Below are 24,444 nucleotides of genomic sequence, written 5' to 3'. Positions count from 1 at the left end.
TCAGGCTTGATTTGTGACCCAAGATGTGATCTATCCTGGAGAATGTTCCGTGCGCACTTGAGAAGAACGTGTAATCTGCTGTTTTTGGATGGAATGTCCTCTATATATCAATTAAATCTATCTGGTCTATTGTGTCATTTAAAGCTTCTGTTTCCTTATTTATTTTCATTTTGGATGATCTGTCCTTTGGTGTAAGTGAGGTGTTAAAGTCCCCCACTATGATTGTGTTACTGTCAATTTCCTCTTTTATAGCTGTTAGCAGTTGCCTTATGTATTGAGGTGCTCCTATGTTGGGTGCATATATATTTATAATTGTTATATCTTCTTCTTGGATTGATCCCTTGATCATTATGTAGTGTCCTTCCTTGTCTCTTGTAACATTCTTTATTTTAAAGTCTATTTTATCTGATATGAGTATAGCTACTCCAGCTTTCTTTTGATTTCCATTTGCATGGAATATCTTTTTCCATCCCCTCACTTTCAGTCTGTATGTGTCCCTAGGTCTAAAGTGGGTCTCTTGTAGACAGCATATATATGGGTCTTGTTTTTGTATCCATTCAGCCAGTCTATGTCTTTTGATTGGGGCATTTAATCCATTCACGTTTAAGGTAATTATCAATATGTATGTTCCTATGACCATTTTCTTAATTGTTTGGGGTTTGTTTTTGTAGGTCCTTTTCTTCTCTTGTGTTTCCCACTTAGAGAAGTTCCTTTAGCATTTGTTGTAGAGCTGGTTTGGTGGTGCTGAATTCTCTTAGCTTTTGCTTGTCTGTAAAGCTTTTGATTTCTCCATCAAATCTAAATGAGATCCTTGCCGGGTAGAGTAATCTTGGTTGTAGGTTCTTCCCTTTCATCACTTTAAGTATATCATGCCACTCCATTCTGGCTTGCAGAGTTTCTGCTGAGAAATCAGCTGTTAACCTTATGGGAGTTCCCTTGTATGTTATTTGTCGTTTTTCCCTTGCTGCTTTCAATAATTTTTCTTTGTCTTTAATTTTTGCCACTTTGATTACTATGTGTCTCGGCGTGTTTCTCCTTGGGTTTATCCTGTATGGGACTCTCTGCGCTTCCTGGACTTGGGTGGCTATTTCCTTTCCCATGTTAGGGAAGTTTTCGACTATAATCTCTTCAAATATTTTCTCTGGTCCTTTCTCTCTCTCTTCACCTTCTGGGACCCCTATAATGCGAATGTTGTTGTGTTTAATGTTGTCCCAGAGGTCTCTTAGGCTGTCTTCATTTCTTTTCATTCTTTTTTCTTTAGTCTGTTCCGCAGCAGTGAATTCCACCATTCTGTCTTCCAGGTCACTTATCCGTTCTTCTGCCTCAGTTATTCTGCTACTGATTCCTTCTAGTGTAGTTTTCATTTCAGTTATTGTATTGGTCATCTCTGTTTGTTTGTTCTTTAATTCTTCTAGGTCTTTGTTAATCATTTCTTGCATCTTCTCGATCTTTGCCTCCATTTTTATTCCGAGGTCCTGGATCATCTTCACTATCATTATTCTGAATTCTTTTTCTGGAAGGTTGCCTATCTCCACTTCATTTAGTTGTTTTTCTGGGGTTTTTTCTTGTTCCTTCATCTGGTACATAGCCCTCTGCCTTTTCATCTTCTCTATCTTTCTGTAACTGTGGTTTTTGTTCCACAGGCTGCAGGATTGTAGTTTTTCTTGCTTCTGCTGTCTGCCCTCTGGTGGTTGAGGCTATCTAAGAGGCTTGATGGGAGGCTCTGGTGGTGGGTAGAGCTGACTGTTGCTGTGGTGGTCAGAGCTCAGTAAAACTTTTGTCTTTAATTTTTGTCAGCTTGATTAATATGTGTCTCAGCCTGTTCCTCCTTGGGTTTATCCTGTATGGGACTCTTTGCACTTCCTGGACTTGAGTGTTTCCCTTCCCATGTTAGGGAAATTTTCGGTTACTATCTCTTCATATATTTTCTCAGGCCCTTTATCTCTTCTCTTTCTGGGACCCCTATAACGTGAATGTTGGTGCCTTTAATGTTGTTCCAGAAGTCTCTTAGACTGTCCTCGTTTCTTTTGTTTTTTCTTTATCCTGTTCCGCAGCAGTGATTTCCACCAGTCTGTCTTCCAGCTCACTTATTCATTCTTTTGCCTCATTTATTCTGCTACTGATTCCTTCTAGTGTATTTTTCATTTCAGTTATTGTGTTGTTCATCTCTGTTTGTTCTTTAAATCTTCTAACTCTTTGTTTAACATTTCTTATATCTTTAACATTTCTTATATCTTCTCAGTCTGTGCCTCCATTGTTTTTCCGAGATCTTGGATTGTCTTTACTATCATCGTTCTGAATTCTTTTTCAGGCAGATTGCCTATCTCCACTTCAATTAGTTGTTCTTCTGGGGTTTTATCTTGTTCCTTCGTCTGGAACATATATCTCTGCCATCTCATTGTTTTCTAACTTTCTGGGTTTGTGGGCTCCATTCTGCAGACTGCAGGATTGTAGTTCTTCTTGCTTCTAATGTCTGCCCTCTGGTGGATGAGGTTGGTCTGGGAGCTTGTGCAGGCTTCCTCGTGGGAGGGACTCATGCCTGCCCACTGGTGAGTGGAGCTGGGTCTTGTCCTTCTGGTGGACAGTGCCATGTCAAGTGGCATGTCTAGAAGTGGCTGTGGGCTCAAGATGACTTAAGGCAGCCTGTCTGCTGATGGGTGGGGCTGTGTTCCCACCCTGTTGGTTGTTTGGCCTGAGGCATCCCAGCACTGGAGTCTGCAGGCTGTTGGGTGGGCCCAGGTCTCGGTGCCAAAATGGTGACCTCCAGGAGAGCTCACACTGAGGAGTATTTCCTAGGGGCCTCCACCACCAGTGACCTTGCCCCTGTATTGGGCCACAGCCAACCCCCACCTCCCCAGGAGTCCCTCTAAGATCCGCAGGTAGGTCTGGCCCAGGCTTCTGTGGACTCACTGCTTTACCCTGGGTCCCAGTGCACATGAAACCTTGTGTGCACCGTCTAAGAGTGGAGTCTCTGTTTCCCCCAGTCCTGTGGAGTCCCGCACTCAAGCCTCACTGACCCTCAAAGCCAAATGCTCTGAAGTCTCCTACTCCCAATTCCAGACCCTCAGGCTGGGGAGCCTCATGTGGGACTCAGAACTCTAATTCCTGTGGGAGAACCTCTGTGATATAATTATTTTTCAGTTTGTGGGTCACCCACTTGGCAGGTATGGGATTTGATTATATCACAGAAGCGCCCCTCCTACTGTCTTGTTGTGGCTTCTTCTTTGTTTTTGGGGGCAGAATATCTTTTTTGGTAGGTTCAAGTCTTTTTTTTGTTGACTTGAACAAAAAACTTGGTTATTCGGCAGTTAGTTGTGTTTTGGGTGTTTTTGTAAGAGAAGGTGAGCTCAAGTCCTTCTACTCCGCCATCTTGTCTCCCATCACCTCTACAAGAATTGTTAAAATGACTTTAAGTGAAAAGGAAAAAGGCACGACTAGAAACGTGAAAATTACAAAAGGAAAAATGTCATTGGTAAAGGTAAATATACAGTAAAGGTAGTAAATCAACTACATGCCAAGCTAGTAGGAAGGGTAAAAGACAAAAGTAGTAAAATCGTCTATATCCACAATAAGTAAAGAGATACACAAAACAAAAAGATGTAAAATATGATGTCAAAAACAGTAGTCATGGGCATGGGGGGGAGTAAAAATGCAGGGTTGTTAAAATGTGTTTGAAATGAAGAGATCAGCAACTTAAAACAATCACATATATACGTGTGTGTGTGTGTGTGTGTGTGTGTGTGTGTGTGTGTGTGTTTATATATATATAGATTGCTATATATGAGTCATGGTAACTACAAACCAGAAATCTATAATAGAATCAATCCAAGAAGAAGATGTAACAATTTTAAACATATATGCACCCATCATAGGAGCACGTAAGTACACAGCAGATATTAAGAGACATAAAGGGAGAAATCCATAGTAACACAATAATTGTTTGGGACTTTAACACACCACTTACATCAGTGGACAGATCATACAGACAGAGAATGAATAAGGAAACACTGGCTTTAAATGACACATTATTCCAGATAGAACTATTAGATAGATATAAAACATTCCATCCAAAAGCAGCAGAATACACATTCTTTTCAAGTGCACATGGAACATTTTTCAGGGTAGATCACATGCTAGGCCACAAAAAAAGTCTCAGTAAATTTAAGAAAATTGAAGTTATATCAACCATCTTTTCCAACCACAATAGTATGAGACTAGAAATTAACTACAAGGAAGAAAACTGCAAAAAACAAATACTTGGAGGCTAAAAAATATGCTGTTGAACAACCAGTAGATCACTGAAGAAATCAAAGAAGTAAAAAATACTAGAGACAAATGAAAACAGAAACACAAAGATCCAGAATCAATGGGATGCAGGAAAAGCAGTTTTAAGAGGGCATTTTATGCGATACAGGCCAGCCTCAGGAAACAAGAAAATTCTCAAATAGCCTAACCTTACACTTAAAGGAACTAGAAAAAGAAGACCAAACAAAACCCAAACTTAGTAGAAGGAAAGAAATTATAAAGATCAGAGCAGAAATAAATGAAATAGACTCATAAAAAAATAGAAAATATCAGTGAAACTGAGAGCTAGTTCTTTGGTAAGATAAAATTGATAAACCTTTAGCCAGACTCATAAAAACAAAAAGAGAGGGCCCAAGTCATAAAATCAGAAATGAAAAAGAGGTTAGGACCAACACCACAGAAATAGATCATAAAAGACTACTATGAACAACTATATGCCAATAAAATGGAAAACCTAGAAGAAATGGACAAATTCCTAGAAATGTACAATCTCGTAAGACTGAACCAGTAAGAAATAGGAAACATGAACAGACCAATTACCAGTAATGAAATTGAATAAATAGTTTTTAAAACTCCCAACAAACAAAAGTCCAGGACCAGAGGTCTTCACGGGTGAATTCTACCAAACATTTAAAGAAGTGTTAACACCTATCCTTCTCAAACTATTCCAAAAAGTTGCAGAGGAAGGAATGCTTCTGAACTCATTCTATGAGGCCAGCATCACCCTGATGCCAAAACAAGACAAAGATATCACACAGAAAAGAAAATTGCAGGCCAATATCATTGAACATAGATACAAAAATCCTCACAAAATATTAGCAAACTGAATTTAACAGTACAATAAAAAGATCATACACTGTGATCCACTGGGATTAATTCCAAGGATGCAAGAATGGTTCAGTATCAGCAAATGAATCAGTGTGATACACCACATTAATGAATTGTAGAATAAAAATCATATGATCATCTCAACTGATACAAAAATGTTTTGACAAATTCAGCATCCTTTTTTTTTTTTTAACAAAACCCTCAACAAAGTGGGTATAGATGGAACATACCTCAACATAATAAAGGCCATGTATGAGAAGCCCACAGCTAACATGATACTCAGTGGTAAAAAGCATTTTCCTCTAAGATCAGGAGCAAGATAATGATGCCCACTCTTGCCACTTTTATTCAACATAGTATTGGACGTCCTAGCCACAGATATCAGACAAGAAAAAGAAATAAAAGGAATCCAAATTTGAAAGGAAGAAGTAGAACTGTCACTGTTTGCAAGTGACATGATACTATACATAGAAAATCTCAAAGACACCACCAAAAAACTCATCAATGAATTTGGAAAAGTTGCAAGATGCAAAACTACTATACAGAAATCTGTTGCATTTCTATACACTAACAACGAACTATTGTAAAGGAAACAATCCCATTTTCCATCACATCAAAAAGCATGAAATACCTAAGTATAAATCTGCCTAAGGAATTAGAAGACCTATACCTAGAAAACTTTAAGACACTGATAAAAGAAATTGAAGATGATGCAAATAGATGGAAAGATATATATGTTGTGCATTGATTGGAAGAATTCATATTGTTAAAATGACTATATTCTCCAGGGCAATCTACAGATTCAATGCAATCCCTATCAAAATACCAATGGCGTTTTTTCAAAAACTAGAACAAATAATTTAAAAATATTTATGGAAACACAAAACACCCTGAATAGCCAAAACAATCTTGAGAAAGAAGAATAAAGCTGGAGGAATCAGGCTTCTGGACTTCAGACTATACTGCAAAGCTACATTTATCAAAACAGTATGGTACTGGCACAGAAACAGACACATAGATCAATGGAACAGAATAGGTAGTTCAGAAATAAAGCAAGAACCTATGGTCAATTAATCTGCAACAAAGGAGGCAAGAATATACAATGGGGAAAAGATAGTCTTTTTAATCAGTGGTGCTTGGAAAACTGGACAGCTTTATTTAAAAGCATGAAATTAGAACATTTTCTCATACCATATGCAAAAATAAACTCAAAATGGAACAAACACCTACATGTAAGACTGGAAAGTATAAAACTCCTGGAAGAAAACATAGGCAGAACACTCTTTGACATAAATTGTAGCAATATTTTTTTTGGACCTGTCTCCTAAGGCAAAGGAAACAAAAGTAAAAATAAATAGGACCTAATTAAACTAAAAAGCTTTTGCACAACAAAGGAATCCATTTGCAAAACAAAAACACAACCTACTGAATGGGTGAAAATATTTGCAAATGATGCAACCAACAAGGGGTTACTTAATATCCAAAATATATAAACACCTTATACAACTCAATACCAGAAAAAGAACCTGGTTAGAAAATGGGCAGAAGACCTGAACAGTTATTTTTCCTAAGAAGACATGTAGATGGGCAACAGGGACATGAAAAGATGCTCAACATTGCTAATGAGCAGAGAAATGCCAATCAAAGCCACAGTGAGATATCACCTCACACCTTTCAGAATGTTATCATCAAAAAGACCACAAATAACAAATGTTGGTGAGGATGTGGAGGAAAGGGAATCATTATACACTGTTGGTGGGAATGTAAATTGGTGCAGCCACTGTGGAAAACAGTATGGAAATTCCTCATAAAACTAAAAATGGGACTACCATATGATCCAGCAATTCCACTCTTGGGTATATATCCAAAGATATAAAAATGCTTTAAGGTAGGCACTATTAACTCCCATGTAATAGATGAAGAAACTGAGGCTTGGAGAGGTTAAGTCTCTCAGCTGGTAAATAGCTTAGCTGGAATTTGAACCAGACTTAACCTTGGCTTACTTTTAACTTTTAACTTACTTTTACTTTTAACCACATTGCACCTCCTTCCTTCAAGTGAAAAGTCTAAGATTTAACAGTTTTCCCTGTAAATTTTTATTTGGCTATTTATAAATAATTTATGTATCTATAAAACTTTTTAATGGCTTTGTGGGAAAATGTATAAGGAAGTTATAGGATTTTGAAATGTTTTGGAAGTATGAATGAGTTAAATTTATCCTGTTTCTGTCATATGTATATGTATAAAATTATACAACTTCAGGGCTGTACAGGAACTTTTGGAACCAGTTATAGTGTTTGACCAACCTTATTTTACATATGAGAAGACCGAGACCCAAAAGAAGTTAAGTGGTTGTCTGCAGCTTTGTATTTTCATTTCTCTGGTCTCGGCTACTAACTCCTTTGTGACATTAGGCAAATCCTTAAATGATCCTGGTCTCAGTTTCCTTGTGTGTAAAATAAGAGGTTTGGATGAACCCCCCAAAAATCTTTCCATTCTAAAAATCTGTGTTTTTGTCATTCTTTCACTTACCTTTTCAAGTATTCTTTGGGTGAAAGTCTTTTATAAGGTGTTAATGAGGCAGGTAGTGGATTCAGGCATAAAAGCATGGTACAGAGGTTCTGATTATAAGACATGGGAGTGAGAATCTGCTGGCTTTTTGGCTTTTAGATTTTCCTAATAATTGATTTCTTGTTTGGCTTCTTCAGGACATCATATCACTTATTGGCTCCCATAATCTAAACTTGTCTGTTTACCTCATATTTGTCTGTGATTCCTCTTTAAGCAATATACTCAATTATTTTAATAAAGTGATACATGTTTACTGTAAAAAAATCAGGAAGTACTCAGCACAGGGGTAGAAAATAAGTCATTCATAATCCCAGCATCCAAAGATAACAACTTTTAATAATTTGAGAGACATTTTTAAAAACAAAAAGCACAGCTGTGACATCATACAGCACCTCTTGTTATAAACTGCCGCCTCAGCCCCACCCTGGGCAGTGTACTGTGGACACTTGCACTGTCTGACCTATTCTCATAGTTTAATTTGGAGAGAATCATGTTCTATGTTTATAACACAATTACAGCATTATACAAATGGTTTCTGTTTTTCCTGTGGTGATTTCTATAAAGAGGATTTTTTTTTTAAAGGTTAGAGCTATAAATTTTAAATGTTCCAGAGCAGATCCAGCATTTGACTACTTGACCTGTTACTCAGAACGACAGCTTTTGTCATCACCCGCAGCTGGACTGCTGTTCTTGCATCTCGGTCATCATGCCTTGCTCATATAAACCAAACAAAAGCGCCCCACTAGCAGCATGATTGGGCCACTCCCATAGCTTTTGCTCCAGCCTGAGGCACTCTTAAAACTGTGATCAGAACAGTTCTCCCTAATGCAAATTCTGTTTCTTAATGAATCTATGTCTGTAGGGAAGTGTTCCACTGGATGGGTGTGCCTGATTTTTAGAAAGAAGAAACAGAAAATGCTGTTGGCATGCAGTGCCTTACTAAAAGAGAAAAGTAACCATTGGCTAATTTCTTAACGTCTATAAGCCTCAGTATTCTGTCTGTAAATTGAGAATTATAATAGTATCCTCTTCCAAGGGTCACTTGAAGATTAAATGAGATAAGGCATTTGAAGTGCTTAAAACTGTGCCTGGCATCAGAATATGCATTCAGTATTGTTCGTAAAAAAAATTTGTCTCATATTGATTTTAAATGAACTTTAAATAACTTTATTCTTATGCAGAAGACTTAACCAATGGCTCATATGATGATATCCTAAATGCTGAACAACTTCAGAAACTCCTTTACCTGCTTGAATCTACTGAGGATCCTGTCATTATCGAAAGAGCTTTGGTCACTCTGGGTAACAATGCAGCCTTTTCAGTCAACCAAGTGAGTACCCTAGTCTCTGCAAACACGTTCCTCCTACTCTCACACACCAGCACTAATTGTGACCCTGATAAGTTACTTAAGCTCCCAGGGCCTCAATTTTTTCATCTATATAGTATGGCTATGGATACCTACAGAATAACGTTTGTTTACTTCTGAAAAGCACAGCCTAATAGTAATACGATTAGTAATAGGATTCTAGATCAAGATCCCTATGAAGTTGGTCACTGGCATCACATTTGTAATTAAGTGTATCTAATCAACACTTAGCATTGCATGGCCTTTTTAATTATTTAAAATTCAGCAGTGCTGCAGTAGAGCAACAAAAGCATCTGACATTTAAGTACATGCTTTACATTGTACACAGGGCTTATGAGGATGGTTCTGATGCAGGTGCTTCCTAGACCACACACTGACAACCACGGACCAATGTAAATGGCCTCTGCTTCCTCCGCCCACTACCCATGGAGAAGAGTAAAACAGTTTTTGTCATTATTTTCAGCTAATGCCCTTTCTTAACATTGTCATGCAGGCACAATTTTGAATTTATACTTCATTTTAGTCCATATTTATCCATCATGTCAAGGTTTACTCTAAAGCTCTAGAGATTTATAGGGAGGTACAAGGAATATTTGTCTGTTGCTCACATTTCAGTTGTAAATGGCAGAACCCAACTTAAATTATTTTAAACCAAAAAGGGAAAATATTGAGCTCAGTTAACTTGGACGTCCAAGGGTATCATTGGTTTCAGGCACAAGTGTGAATATATTTCAAGGTTACAGAAAGCATTATCAGACCTTCTCTTTCTCTGTCTTTTGGCTGCTTACCCCTGCTTTTTTTTGTGTTTTGATCTCTGTCTCTCTGGCCACAAAGAGGTTTTCTTCACAGGGATGGAAAGAAAGCCACTGGCCTCTCAAGCCTTCATCATTGTAGCTCGTGATCTGAAAGGTGGAGTTGCTCTGCTAGGATAAGTGCCAACCCTTTGGATTGATTGTTGGGCCAAAGCACCCTGGACCATGATTAGCAAGGCCTGGCTCACATGTGCATCCTGCAGCCAAAAACAACAGGGATGGGTGTGAACACAATTGACCAGCAGTCCCACCAGGGACTATATAGGATAGAGGAGGTGCAGTGTCTGCCCCAGTAGAAAGAGGGGTGCCAGGCAGACAAAAACAACAGATGGTGACTAGCTTATTAGCATGCCTGTATTGGGGTTATTTCTGATGCCATAGTTTTATATTCCTCTGAAACAAACTGTAGTCAGAGTGAGTGGGTCAGAAGCCATTGGTGAACAAGTACTTTCTTCAGTAATGGGAGTTGGTGTCCCTCGTCATCAATTATAGTGCCTTCATCTGCTTTAACAGTACAGTTTTTTTGTTTTTTGTTTTTAAAAAGGGCTGTTTTCTAGTAACCACACATTCTTTGGAAGAACCTGGAATTGCAGAGGGAAAACTTGTTTATCTCTTTTTCTGATAGAATGGCATGTTTTGGCCTGACAGGAGTCATTTTCAGCTTATTTTTCTTGTAAGAAATGAAAGTTTATGTCTCTTTCAATGTTGGGACAAAGGCACATAGTATTTAGTGTTGCAGTTGATTGTGAGAAATCTCCAGATTATTTTTCCTCTGAAAATTTGGGCACCATTTCCAAACTGTGTGGAACTTTTTTTTTTTAAGTTTGTTTGTTTGTTTGTTTGTTTATTGCTGTGTTGGGTCTTCGTTTCTGTGCAAGGGCTTTCTCTAGTTGCGGCAAGCGGGGGCCACTCTTCATCGCGGTGCACGGGCCTCTCACTATCGTGGCCTCTCTTGTTGCGGAGCACAGGCTCCAGACGCGCAGGCTCAGTAGTTGTGGCTCACGGGCCTAGTTGCTCCGTGGCATGTGGGATCCCCCCAGACCAGGGCTCGAACCGGTGTCACCTGCATTAGCAGGCAGATTCTCAACCACTGCGCCACCAGGGAAGCCCTGTGTGGAACTTTAATACTTCAAGATGTAATAAGTTTTCTTCCTCTCCCCCAACTGAAAAATTATCTTCTTTATGGATAAAGTTTATAGAAGTACTATATTCAGTACTCCCCTCTCGGAGATTCCAATGCACACGAACATAGGATTGCATCAAAATAAAGAGACATGTTTAGTCTTGTTATACCCAGAGTTTCTCAAAGTTACTCATCCATGAAAGCTCCCTTTTTTTTTTAATGGAGCATCTACTAAAATCTTGAGGGATTAGTGTTCCAAAGTATTCATTTTAGCAAAACACTACTGTAGTGTTCTAAATCTTAATGCATTTCCAAATTGGCCTGTAATAGAGATATAACTTATTTCAGAGTAAAATAATTTTGTTTGTAAATTGCTTTGAGATCATTGTAGTAGCTCTGTAAATCTTCATTGTATATCTCCATGCTATAGTTTAAATATTACATATATTAATAATTTATTTTCAATTGGTTTCTTTACCTACAAAATTATGGGTAGTAAACTTTTTAAAAAAATAGGAATTAGAGGTTGTATACTGGAACAGTATTTCCAAAGAGTCATTAGTTTTTATTTGTATTTGTAGATGCAAAGAATATAATGAAGGGGGGGTGCATATTGAAGTCATGGTCCTGTTTTTTCCCTCTTAGGTCATCATTCGTGAATTGGGTGGTATTCCAATCGTTGGAAGCAAAATCAACAATCCCAACCAGAGTATTAAAGAGAAAGCTTTAAATGCACTGAATAACCTGAGTGTGAATGTTGAAAATCAAATAAAGATAAAGGTAAGTTATCTAAAATCACAAAAGGTAAGCATTTCTGTAAATGAAAGAGAAAAATAACAAAAAGGTAAGTAATGAAATTTTAGTAGGCCATGCTTTATAACATTATAGCCAAGAATTATTTTTATTTTTTTTCCAGCTTTATTGAGATATAATTGACATAAATATTGTGTAAGTTTAAGGTATACAACACGATGATTTGATACACATATATATTGCAAAATGATTACTGCTACTGTATAGCATTAGCAAACACCTCCGTCACCTCGTAATTACTTGTGCATGCGTGTGTGTGTGTGGTGAGAACATTTGAGATCTACTCTTTTAGCAACATGCAAGTATACAACATAGTATTGTTAACTGTAGTCACCTTGCTGTACATGAGACTCCACAGCTTATTCACCTGCTTTGATCACATCTCCCCATTTCCTTCACCTGAACATTCTCCTCTCTGTTTCTGTGAGTTTGGCTTTTTCAGATCCCACATGTAAATAAGATCATTCATTGTTTGTCTTCTCTGTCAGACTTATTTCACTTAACATAATGCCCTCAAGGTCCGTCCATTTTTCACAAATGGCAGGATTTCCTTCTTTTTTATAGTGAATAATATTCCATTGTATATACACACCACATTTCCTTTATCCATTTGTCCATTGATTGACACTTAGGTGGTTATTTCTATGTCTTGGCTATTGTGACTAACGCTGCAGTGAACATGGGGGTGCAGATGTCACTTTGAGATAGTGATTTTGTTTTCTTTGGATATATACCCAGAAGTGGGATTACTGGATCATATGCTAGTTCTATTTTTAATTTTTTGAAGAATATCCATACTGGTTTCCATAGTGGCTGCACCAACCACCAACAGTACACAAGGGTTCCTTTTTCTCCACATCCTTGCCAACACTTGTTACTTCTTGTCTTTTTGATAACCACTCTACTAGGTGTGAGGTGATATTTCACTGTGGTTTTGATTTGCATTTCCCTGATGATAAGTGATGTTGAACGTCTTTTCGTGAACCTGTTTACCATTTGTATGCCTTTGGAAACATGTCTATTCAGGCCCTCTGCTCATTTTTATGGAGACTAAGTCAGGAAGGAGGGACCTGAACCAGCCAATAAGAAGTGCAGTGGACTTTTGAATTTGGGGTTCAGTTTAATCCAAGTGTGGTAAAGGAACCAGGCCAAAGTCAGATAACATCAGCAGGAAGACACAATAAATTAGGAAATTATGTTAATTCAACATTTATTGAGCTCCTGCTCTGTGTTACAGAGTTTAGAAATGAACACGATTAACTCTTGTTTTAAGAAAGCTCGAAGGAGGGATAAGGCAAGTCCACAAATAGTTGTAATTCAAGGCAGAACATGATGAAATACTTTAAGGAAAAATACAAGTAAAATTTCATTGAATACACAGAAAGGAGAGATTTCATTCAGAAGTTTCTGTAAAAGGTAGAGCCCGAGATGGGTCTTAAGACTGTCTAAGCCTTCTACGGGCAGAGTTGGGGAAGGAGGGAATCACAAGAGAAAGGAACAAGGTGAGGTGGGCACGGCTCCAGGAACAACTGAGCTGGCCCATTTGGTAATCTTGTTGCTAGAACTGAAACGGAGAAAAGATTCAGAGCTAATGAGGATGTAAATGCTCAGCACATTTTAGGAAATGCTTTGAAAGACATGAGCATCCTGTGAAAATACATGATTTATAATGATTCTAAGGAAATGCCATTTTTTTAAAGGATGAATGTATAATGAAATGGTGACCCAGGACAGCCAGATTGATTTGTAAATATCATTTAGATCTTGAAACCAGATTAAAAATTTAATCTCTCTATGCTTTACTGCCATTAGGTAACATGAATACATTTGGATATTTTTAAAAGTTAATACTGGCTTATGGGACAGTTGGTAATTCCTTAGCATTTTATATTAGGGAATTTTTCTTACCAATTAGAATGTTTGGTGGAGTTCAGACTTACGTGAATACCAATTATTTGTGAGACATAATTTTTCCAAGCTGGAAAGATCATGGCCAAACATAGAAAATAGAGTTTCAGAAAAATTTCCATCACCCTGGGTTTAGTTTAGATCTGTCATGTGTGAAATAGGAGTACTACTGGCATTGCATTACTTTTTGCCAGTGGCGGTTTACAGTATTATGAAGGAGTAGTTCATATACATATACCTCGGTAAATAAGAACCTTGGGCCAAATAGAGTTTGCCTCGGCTTACTTTTTTTTTTAGTTAATTAATTAATTTATTTATTTATTTATGGCTGTGTTGGGTCTTCGTTGCTGCGCGCAGGCTTTTCTCTAGTTGCGGTGAGCGGGGGCTACTCTTCGTTGCAGTGTGTGGGCTTCTCATTGTCGAGGCTTCTCTTGTTGCAGAGCACGGGATCTAGGCGCACAGGCTTCAGTAGTTGTGGCACATGGGCTCAGTAGTTGTGGCTTGTGGGCTCTAGAGCGCAGGCTCAGCAGTTGTGGTGCACAGGCTTAGTTGCTCCGCGGCATGTGGGATCTTCCCGGACCAGGGCTCAAACCCGTGTCCCCTGCATTGGTAGGTGGATTCCTAACCACTGCGCCACCAGGGAAGCCCTCTGCCTACTTTTGAAGGAAAGAACTCTAAAGAAAAGTTCTATTTGACTTTGTGTCCCCCCCATTCTTTACTTCTAACATGAGATAGCCTCTAGATCCTACTGTTCAGGTTCTTAACCATGGTACAAGATGGCCCTACAGGTCTTCCTCCTCATCCTAGTGTGCCCAGACACAGAAAGGCAGACTGAGTTGGGAGGCCCCCCCACTGGTGTTGGGAGCATGGTCTCTGGGGTTGGACACTGCTCCACCAGCTCGTTACATTGGGCAGGGGGTCCAAGCTCCTGGAAGAGTTTAAAGTCCTTGTCAGTAAAATGGCCATAATAACACTGCCTCATTAGAGTTGTCTTAGGGCTGAAGTGAGGTATATCTGTAAAATGCTCCGTGCCTCCCATGGGCAGCTTGAAAAAAAAGAGTCGCCCAAGTTTGAGGGCTGGATACAAATGCCGTCTTTCCTAAGGAGCCCGTCTCATCCTGAACAATCACCCTGTTCTGCTGTGCAGAAAAGTTACGGTGCAATAGCAAAATTTTGGAGATCCTAAGACGCTCACTTTTTCTCCGCCTTCAGGTGTACGTCAGTCAAGTCTGTGAGGATGTCCTCTCCGGCCCCCTGAACTCCGCTGTGCAGCTGGCCGGACTAAGGTTGTTAACAAACATGACGGTGACCAATGACCACCAGCACATGCTTAGCAGTTACATTACAGACCTGTTCCACTTGTTGCTCACGGGAAATGGAAGCACCAAGGTATGAAGGAAGTGGTCATTACTTGCAGTACAAACAGCTATTGCATCCAGTTTATTAAGATTGGAATTCAGTTTACAAGTCACCCATCTTAAGTTGATATTCCCCAAAAAGAAAGTTCAGAGTTTACTAAAAACCCTTACGTGGGCACAGGAAAGTATATTATTTTTATACCCTAATATTGAATTTCAAAGTTAACTTGTGAAAATAATTTGTTGTTTCACTTATCAGTAGATGGGTATTCATTTGGTTTTCTGAAAATCAGTTTACCTTTTACTGAAGTGAAGTAGCTAGCTTCACCCACACCAGGTACAGGACCATTGTGATTAAAAGAAGTCTTTGAGTGACAGCGCTGGGTAATTGAATTTTTTGCTTACCTCAGGGTTAACAGAACTTTTTTTTTTGATTCGACCATTATTTGTTGAAAAATCTTTCTGAAACTTATACTTTTAAGTTTCAGTAATGCATGTCTCAGTGCTCCACTTTGACCTGTTATGTATCAATAGATGTAGGAGGCAACAGAGATGGAGCTGAATTAACTGGGACACCCTGTGGAAACTGCTGGAGTAAACCCCTCATATTGGTGTGCATTCTTATCAAGCACCATTTTTCAAGAAATACCATAAAAACAGAAGGTAGAGTAATCAAACGTTCTAATTAGTTGAGTCAGTTGTTCATCAGTGTTTTACTGTATTGGCCTGTGTTCTCTGGCACAGTTGAAAAAAATGCATGAGCATTTTAGAAGGACTAAATGTGAAGCCAAACTCCAGATAATCAACTTCACTGAAGTTACTTCTGAGGTTATCAAATTATGATTACAGCAGAGCCTCACTATAGTCCTTTTAAAATTTGTTCTGAGATTTTTTTTAATTTAATTAATTTATTTATTTATTTATTTATTTATTTATTTATTTATTTATTTATGGCTGTGTTGGGTCTTCGTTTCTGTGCGAGGGCTTTCTCTAGTTGTGGCAAGCGGGGGCCACTCTTCATCGCGGTGCGCGGGCCTCTCACTATCGAGTCCTCTCTTGTTGCGGAGCACAGGCTCCAGACGCGCAGGCTCAGTAGGTGTGGCTCACGGGCCTAGTTGCTCCGCGGCATGTGGGATCCTCCCAGACCAGGCCTCAAACCCGTGTCTCCTGCATTGGCAGGCAGATTCTCAACCACTGCGCCACCAGGGAAGCCCCTGAGATGTTTTTATATGGGCTTTCCACATTTCAGGTAGCCAAACTTACTTAGATCTGGTCCAAGATGTACCCGAAGGCATTCAAAATTAAATGTAATAATCGTATTAGCAATATTTTAGGAATAATGCTCCATCCGTAGGCAATTTCCAAATGCACACACCCGTCAACACCCTTCTCTCCAGGGGAGCAAGGTAGCTTCCAGCCCTTGACCCCATAGAAACTGCATTCTCTCTACCCCATGGCATTGGAGCTGTTGGAAACTCTCTCTTCTCTTTCTCTCTGCAGCTGCTTTGCCCAAAACCTCACAGGCACGTTGTGTTCAGAGCCAAGCAGCTCTGGCCTTGGGGCTGTATATATCTGTCTCAGAGATGGTTTATATTTTAATATATTTTATGACTTTTTTTTTTTTTTTTTTTTTTTTAATTTTTTTTTTTTTTTTTTTAGTTTATTTATCTATTTAATTTTGGCTGTGTTGGGTCTTCGTTTCTGTGCGAGAGCTTTCTCTAGTTGGGGCAAGCGGGGGCCACTCTTCATCGCGGTGCGCGGGCCTCTCACTATCGTGGCCTCTCTTGTTGCGGAGCACAAGCTCCAGACGCGCAGGCTCAGTAGTTGTGGCTCACGGGCCTAGTTGCTCCGCGGCATGTGGGATCTTCCCAGACCAGGGCTTGAACCCGTGTCCCCTGCATTAGCAGGCAGATTCTCAACCACTGCGCCACCAGGGAAGCCCTATTTTATGACTTTTTGAAAGTGACTCACACCACAATACTATGTTCCATTTTTGGTTTGTTTTGTTTTTCCACTACATTGCCTAGCAGGTATTTCTGGGATAGAAAATTTGCTTTTTTCGTCTGTCTGGGAGGCTAACCACCAATTGTTTCTCCATTAAACAATGACTTTAGGGACTTCCCTGGCAGTCCAGTGGTTAAGACTTTGCCTTCCAATGCAGGGGGTGTGGGTTCGATCCCTGGTCAGGGCTGCTTGGCCAAAAAACCAAAACAAAACAGAAGCAATATTGTAACAAATTCAATAAAGACTTAAAAAATGGTCCACATCAAAAAAGTCTTTTTAAAAAAATGAGTTTAAAGTTGCAACTTGCAAATAAACTTTTGGGTAATAATCCATTTGTAAGTGGAAAAATGTATCCATTTTAGATATTTTCTTAGTAAAAAACCACCAACATGAACTTTTTAAATCTTTATTTTTAATAAGTGATCTCACTCTACTATAATAACCTCTTGGGTTCAACACTGATTCATAACTAAATACGAATAGTAGAAGGTGAATTTAAATAAACCTTGTGTTTGCTACATCTGCCATGAGAACAAAAGAAAGTAATGGCTTAAAAGAAATGTCCTAGAGCCACCACAAGATGGCATATGTGACACAAGAAAAAGTTACGGTTCAATAGGACTGACCATGGTTTCAAAACAAAATACATATACGTTAACTGTTTAATCTGTAGTTGTACTCTAACTTTATATATATATTTTCTCACCCTTAACACACGAGACGTAAACCCAGGTCACGAGTCTAAAAGCGGGTGGCTGATTTCTAGATTTCTATCTTTATACTTTTTATTTTATATTGGAGTATAGTTGATTTACAATGTTGTGTTAGTTTCAGGTGTACAGCAAAGTGATTCAGGTATACATATACATATTATTTTTCAAATTCTTTTCCCACTTAGATAAATACAAAATATTGAGTAGAGTTACTCGTGCTATAGAGTAAGTCCTTCATGGTTATCTATTTTAAATATAATAGTGTTTATATGTTAAACCAAAACTCTTAATTTATCCCTCCCCAACACTATTCCCCTGTGGTCACCCTAAGTTTGTTTTTGAAGACTGTGAGTCTGTTTCTGTTTTGTAAATTAGTTCATTTGTATCATTTTTTTAAGATTCCACATATAAGCGATATCATATGATGTTTGTCTTTCTCTGTCTGATTGACTTCACTTAGTATGATCATATCCAGGTCCATTCACGTTGCTACAAATGGCACTATTTCATTTTTTTAAGGCTGAGTAATATTTCCTTATATATGTACCACATCTTCTTTATCCATCCACCTGTCGATGGACATTTTAGTTGCTTCCATGTCTTGGCTAGTGTAAATAGCCCTGCAAGGAAGGTTGGGGTGTATGTGTCTTTTTGAATTATGGTTTTCTCCGGATAAACGCCCAGGAGTGGGATTGCCAGATCGTACAGCAGCTCTGTTTTTGGTTTCTTAAGGAACCTCCCTACTCTTCTCCATAGTGGCAGTCACCAATTTACATTCCCACCGACAGTGTAGGAGGGTTCCCTTTTCTCCATGCCCTCTGCGGTATTTATTGTTTGTGTAGACTTTTGGATGATGACCATTCTGACTGGTACCCCGTGATACCCCCTCGTGCTTTTTTTTTTTTCTATTGGAGTATAATTGCTTTACAATATTGTGTTAGTTTCTGCTGTACAGTGAAGTGAATCAGCTATATGTATACCTATATCCCCTCCCTTTTGGTCCTCCCTCCCATCTGCCCATTCCACCCCCCATCCCACCCATCTAGGTCGTGTCAGAGCACCGAGGTTAACTTCCTGTGTTTTATAGCATGTACCTGCTAGCTCTCTATTTTATGCATGGTGGTGTATATATGTCAGTACTGATCTCCCAATTCATCCCACCCTCCGCTTCCCCCACCCCGTGTCCACATGTCCATTCTCTACGTCTGCGTCTCTCTTCCTGCCTTGCAAATATGTGAATGTGTACCATTTTTCTAGATTCCATGTATGTGCGTTAATATATAGTGGCTGTTACCAATTTACATTCCCACGGATAGCATAAGAGGGTTCCTTTTTCTCCATGTGCTCTCCAGTGTTTATTGTTCGTAGACTTAAAGATGATGGCCATCCTGACTGATGGGACATAATGCCTCGTTTTACTTTCCATTTGCATTTCTCTAGAAATAAGTGATGTTGAGCATCTTTTTTGTTCCTCTTGGCCACATGTATGTCTTCTTTGGAGAAATGTTTATTTAGGTCTTCTCATTGTTTGATTGGATTGTTTAATTTTTTATATTGAGCTTCATGAGCTCTTTGTATATTTTGGAAATTAACCCCTATTGGTTGCATCATTTGCAAATATCTTCTCGCATCCTGTAGGTTGTCTCATCGTTTTTATGGTTTCTTTTGCTGTGCAGAACGCTCCTGCACTCTTTGAAATTTATCATGAACATGTATTAATTTTATTTAAAAGTTTTAAATGATAAAAACAGTAAAAAGTAGGGAAAGTCTTATATCTTTCTACTTAACAAATATGTACAGTGTGATCAAAGGAATGTATATTAGGATATGTATATGAGAAAATACCAAACTTAATATCATTTCTAGTCATGGAAATGTGAGTGAATTTCCTTTTCCTTTGTGTTTTTCTGTAGTTAAAAATAATGTTCTATAGTAAACACATAATGCCTTTGTAATTCAGAAAAGGTTTATATAATAACATCCGGGTCTCTTCCAGGGAGTAATGGAGGGCACATTTGTCACTTTTTCCTGATCTCAGTCTCCTCTCCCTGCTCCTCACTTTCTGTAATTTCAAGTATCTTGTAGAAAGTATAGTTTTACATGGCTTGCTTTTTTTTTTTTTTTTTTTTGGGCTGCATTGCTGCGCGCGGGCTTTCTCTAGTTGTGGCATGTGGGCTTCTCATCGCAGTGGCTTCTCTTGTTGCAGAGCACGGGCTCTAGGCTTGCAGGTTTTGGTAGTTGTGGCTCACGGGCTCTAGAGCACAGGCTCAGTAGTTGTGGCGCACGGGCTTAATTGCTCTGCGGCATGTGGGATCTTCCTGGACCAGGGCTCAAACCCGTGTCCCCCGCATTGGCAGGTGGATTCATTTTTTTTTTTTTGAATTTTATCTTTTTATACAGCAGGTTCTTACTGGTTATCTATTTTATACATATTAGTGTGTACATGTCAATCCCAATCTCCCAGTTCATCCCACCACCCCCACCCCACCCCACCCCTGCCACTTCTCCCCCCTTGGTGTCCACACGTTTGTTCTCTGCATCTGTGTGGCAGGCGGATTCTTAACCACTGCACCACCAGTGAAGCCCCACAACTTGCATTTTTAAAGGAAGAATTCCATTTGAATGTTTTCATTACTGACTTTTCAGTTATAAGTGATAAGATTCTGATATTTTGGCTAGTCAGCTATAAGATAACAGTTGTTTGATTATGTCACTGCGTAAATGATTGTACAGTTTTTCACATAGAAATGATAAGCTCCAAGAATCATAGAAATATAGTATAAAGCACCACATTGTTAGTCTTCATAACCAAACTATCCCCAAATTTTCATACTTGAAGTAGAAAGAAACAGCTTTGAGTGATTCCTTTTTTTGTTCCAAAGATCATATTTCACTTAACAGTAATCGTAATAAAGATTATTTATGTAACACATGTTAAACTTACTCTGTGTTAGGTATTTCTGTGCGCCAGGGGTGGTAGCTAAGATGTTCATTATTTTCTCCCTGTCTCCCTATCAGTATAATTGGAAAACTAAGGTTTTAAATAAGAGGAATTGAGAAAGCTTCATGGAGTGGAGAAAATTTGAGTCGGACATTGAAGAATAGGCAGGACTTTAAAATGTGCATTTGGTTGGGGGACAGCATGCCAGGGAGAGAAAATCCACGCTTGCTAGTCTGAAATAAACCAATGTTCTTATTTCAGGTTCAAGTTTTAAAACTGCTTTTGAATTTGTCGGAAAATCCAGCCATGGCAGATGGACTCCTTGGTGCCAAAGTAAGTTCAGTAGCTTACATATTTGTTTTGTCCATACAAATATATAGATTTGGACAGACAGATCTGGAAGGAAAGGATTTACCTCAAATATTAACAGGGATTATCTCTGAGGAGCAATATTAGAGGTGGGTTTTTTTTGGTTCTTTTTGCTGATACGAATTTCCTAAAATTTCCATAATGAACGTATTTTACTTTTAAAAATCATTTTGAAAAGTTCTCCCTAGCAATAATGAATTATAATTTTTCTGTCTCTTTCCAATTTGGGGTACTTATATATCATCACATCTTTTATATTTGACCTGCTTATGTTCAGTGTGTATCTTAGTCTCCACTGAAACACTAGTATTTATGGAGGCCGCAGTATGTGCCTGATGCTGGGCTGAGTGCCAAGATACACCAGTGAGTACAGCATTACATGGTGCTTGTCCTCGTGAGCTTACAGTCTAGGGAGAGGAGACAAAAATATGCAAGAAAGGAGCAGTTAAAAGCTGTGGTATTTTGAAGGAAGCATAGGTAGTGCTGTGGTAGAATGGACCTGAAGTCCTATAGAAAAGGGACCCTGTCATATTCATCTCTTCAGCCCTATGCCCCTGCACACAGTGTGTGCAGTTAGTGTTTGGTGAATTAATGAGTTTCCATGATGACTATATATGATGGATCTTAAAGAGGAAATGGGTGTTTTTCCAAATGACTACATTCTAGGATTCCAAGGAAATCGTATTTTTTAGCTAAAACACAAAACCTTTTTTTCCCATTAGTATATGACATAGGAGTGCCTAAGATTTTACACATTTACGTTATGCAGTCTTAGGGATAGTTTTCTATGACAAGATTTTTTAAATGTATTCACTACAGCTTTAAAATGTGAACATACACATGGAAAATGTTTTCATATATTTTTAATTTTCATTGTTTCCTACTTCAGGTGGAGTCATCATTCCTTTCCCTTTATGATGGCCATGTAGCAAAGGAGATTCTTCTTCGAGTTCTCACACTGTTTCAGAATATAACTACCTGCCTCGAAAAGGAAGGCCATTTAGCTATTCAGCCAACTTTCACTGAAGGTTCACTGTTTTACCTGTTATATGGAGAAGAATGTGCCCAGAAAATGAGAGCTTTAGTTTTTCACCATGATGCAGATGTGAAGGAAAAGGTAACAATGATACCAAAATTCTAACTGGTTGGTCATATTTTTCCAAAGAGTAATGCAGTCTAGAAATAATACACATAAACTTCTCATTTTTGACCTTCCTTACAAAGGGATTCTTTCAACTGCTGAATTTAAACAGTAAATAACACCTTTCATCATTAACACAGCTACAACTTGCCCTGGTCTCCTGGTTTATTTTGGACCATTTTATTGATACCAAATGAATATAAGAGCTTGTTCTGAAACCATTTTCTTTGTTTTTTATTTTGCTTTTTGCTAAGCTACTTCAGTTATTTCCTCTACACGGAGTGACAGTGACCTTTTTATGTGTAAGCTACCCTTCCACTGTTGGCAGTGATTTGCAGTTATTCATCTGGGACAGCAGCAGTATGTTTCATAAGCGCCCTAGGAAGGACCTTGTTCTTTTAGTAGTGATGAGATCGATCCCATACTCCCAAGGCCACCTGCCACTCTTTCAGGTCTGTTCTAATCATTAGAATCTATTCTAGTCCATGAAAACTGTATAAACTGTTAGGAGAAATGTTTCCTAGTACTCACCCACTCCCATTCAGTTTGATGTGTATAACATACTGGGATCAATCAAAATCTATCCAAATGCAATTGGTTAAATCAGTTATATAGTCTTTTTAAAAGAATGAAGCAAGTCTGAATGTGCTGATGTGGAAAGACATCCATGAAATATGGTTGTTTTTCAAAATACATATTGTAGAAAAATATGACCCCATTTATGGTTTTTTTAAATCAAAAAATTTATGCTTATATATGGACAGAACACTTCTATCAATCATTCATATATAGGCATTTGGGTATATATATCTAGAATGAAAGCCAGACTCCTGAGAATAGGATTAGGGAGTGAGGAAATGACTTTTCTATGTACACCTTCTTCTAGTGTTTGAGTTTTTTACTCTGGGCATAAATTTCATAATTTTTTTAAATAAAGAAGAAAAATGTCTGTCACAGGATTATTTTCTCCCCTTAATTGAAAGAAGTTTTATTCATTAATTTTCACCCATATTTTTACATGATTAAAATTACAAGATATGAAAAATTCTCAGCAGTTATTTTTAATAGTATTTTTATCCCATAAGCTACTCTAACAATTTATTGATATATTTGAATTCAGCCAGGTTCCCCCCCCACAGGTTTTGTAATATTCAAGTTCATAACCACCACCATGCTTAGTTATTAAGTAAATCAATTTGTAAGCAGAAGCTTTCCTATTCATGTATTTAAGGCAAAGCTTTAAGAGAAGAGTACTTTAAATTTCATTTGTAAATACATAGATTTCCATAGGAAGTCACAAATCCTCAAACAGAAAAATGTGCTTTCTCAGGGTTATCCTGACACAGAAATGAAACTTGGGAGACATATTTTTACAGTAGAAATATGAGGAAAACATGAAAATTCTAAATTAGCTACAGCAGTAATAATGTACATTATGAAGGCTAAGGATCATTTATCAAGTGATGCAAACATAAGTATTAATTCCCTGAAAGGCACATTTCTTTATAACAATTTTGCTTAATCTTCCTCCTTGTTTAATGAAAATATATATTCAAAATGTACACACATTAAAACGAAGATTTGATTTCAATGTGCGGTAGCAGCATTGGATTCTAAAATACCCTCTCTTCTTTTCCTCTATTATTAGTTTGAACAAATAACATTTCCTGGAGATCAGAGCATTGAGTTTGAAATGTCAAAATGCTAGAGAAAAAGGGGGAGTCATCCAGAAAGAATTCCACAGGGAAAGTGCACAGTTCGATCTCTACCTATGTAGGTCATGGCACATCTTACCTTTTTTAGGTGGGCTTTCTCCTAATTGATGGTCCCACCCTCTTGGGCAATGAGTTTCAAAGTGTTCTTCAGTTATCACGGGAGAAAGGGATTTCAATAAGATCTTACATGTTGGTATGGATGCTGGCTAATCAAAGAGGAAAATGAAATTGACTTAGAGGATGAGACAAACGAAAAGGCATTATGACATGTATTAGACTGAATGGAGGGAACAGAGTGGATTAGTCTTGTTTTTCAAAATTTGTTTTTGCTTTGTACATAAAACCCTTCAAAATGTAGATAGGAGAGATGAAGCTCAATGTACTTCTTAATGAACAAAATGTCAAAGTGGAAAGAATGCAAATGGTCATAAAAATTACAGCTTGGAGGAAGCCTAGAAAATGAGGCAGGCCCAATTA

General features: G+C 38.2%; 2 protein-coding genes across 6 annotated transcripts in view; one reads left to right on the top strand and one right to left on the bottom strand.

The window, feature by feature from the left end:
- Nucleotides 1-24,444, top strand: part of ARMC10 (armadillo repeat containing 10) — a 49,129-nt gene that overhangs the window by 8,925 nt on the left and 15,760 nt on the right. For 3 of the 5 annotated variants that reach the window (XM_082399409.1, XM_082399411.1, XM_082399408.1), the window contains exons 2-6: nucleotides 8,886-9,034; nucleotides 11,651-11,785; nucleotides 14,939-15,115; nucleotides 21,004-21,075; nucleotides 22,001-22,228. In XM_082399409.1, coding sequence (XP_082255535.1) covers nucleotides 8,886-9,034; nucleotides 11,651-11,785; nucleotides 14,939-15,115; nucleotides 21,004-21,075; nucleotides 22,001-22,228 — 761 coding nt within the window. Of the gene's footprint in view, nucleotides 1-8,885; nucleotides 9,035-11,650; nucleotides 11,786-14,938; nucleotides 15,116-21,003; nucleotides 21,076-22,000; nucleotides 22,474-24,444 lie in introns of those variants that run through there. The other 2 variants (XM_082399410.1, XM_082399412.1) reach the window with 2 other exon arrangements.
- NAPEPLD (N-acyl phosphatidylethanolamine phospholipase D) overlaps nucleotides 23,298-24,444 on the bottom strand; it is a 99,071-nt gene continuing 97,924 nt past the window's right edge. Inside the window, exon 6 of the transcript XR_014246757.1 lies at nucleotides 23,298-24,173. The gene's annotated coding sequence lies outside the window, so the exon portion shown is untranslated. The remainder of the gene's footprint in view (nucleotides 24,174-24,444) is intronic.

The sequence above is a fragment of the Balaenoptera borealis genome (assembly GCF_965194805.1).
Source record: "Balaenoptera borealis genome assembly, chromosome: 7".
NCBI lineage: Eukaryota > Metazoa > Chordata > Mammalia > Artiodactyla > Balaenopteridae > Balaenoptera > Balaenoptera borealis.
The sequence above is the reverse complement of the archived record's forward strand: the minus strand, read 5'-3'. Positions and strand labels throughout refer to the sequence as shown.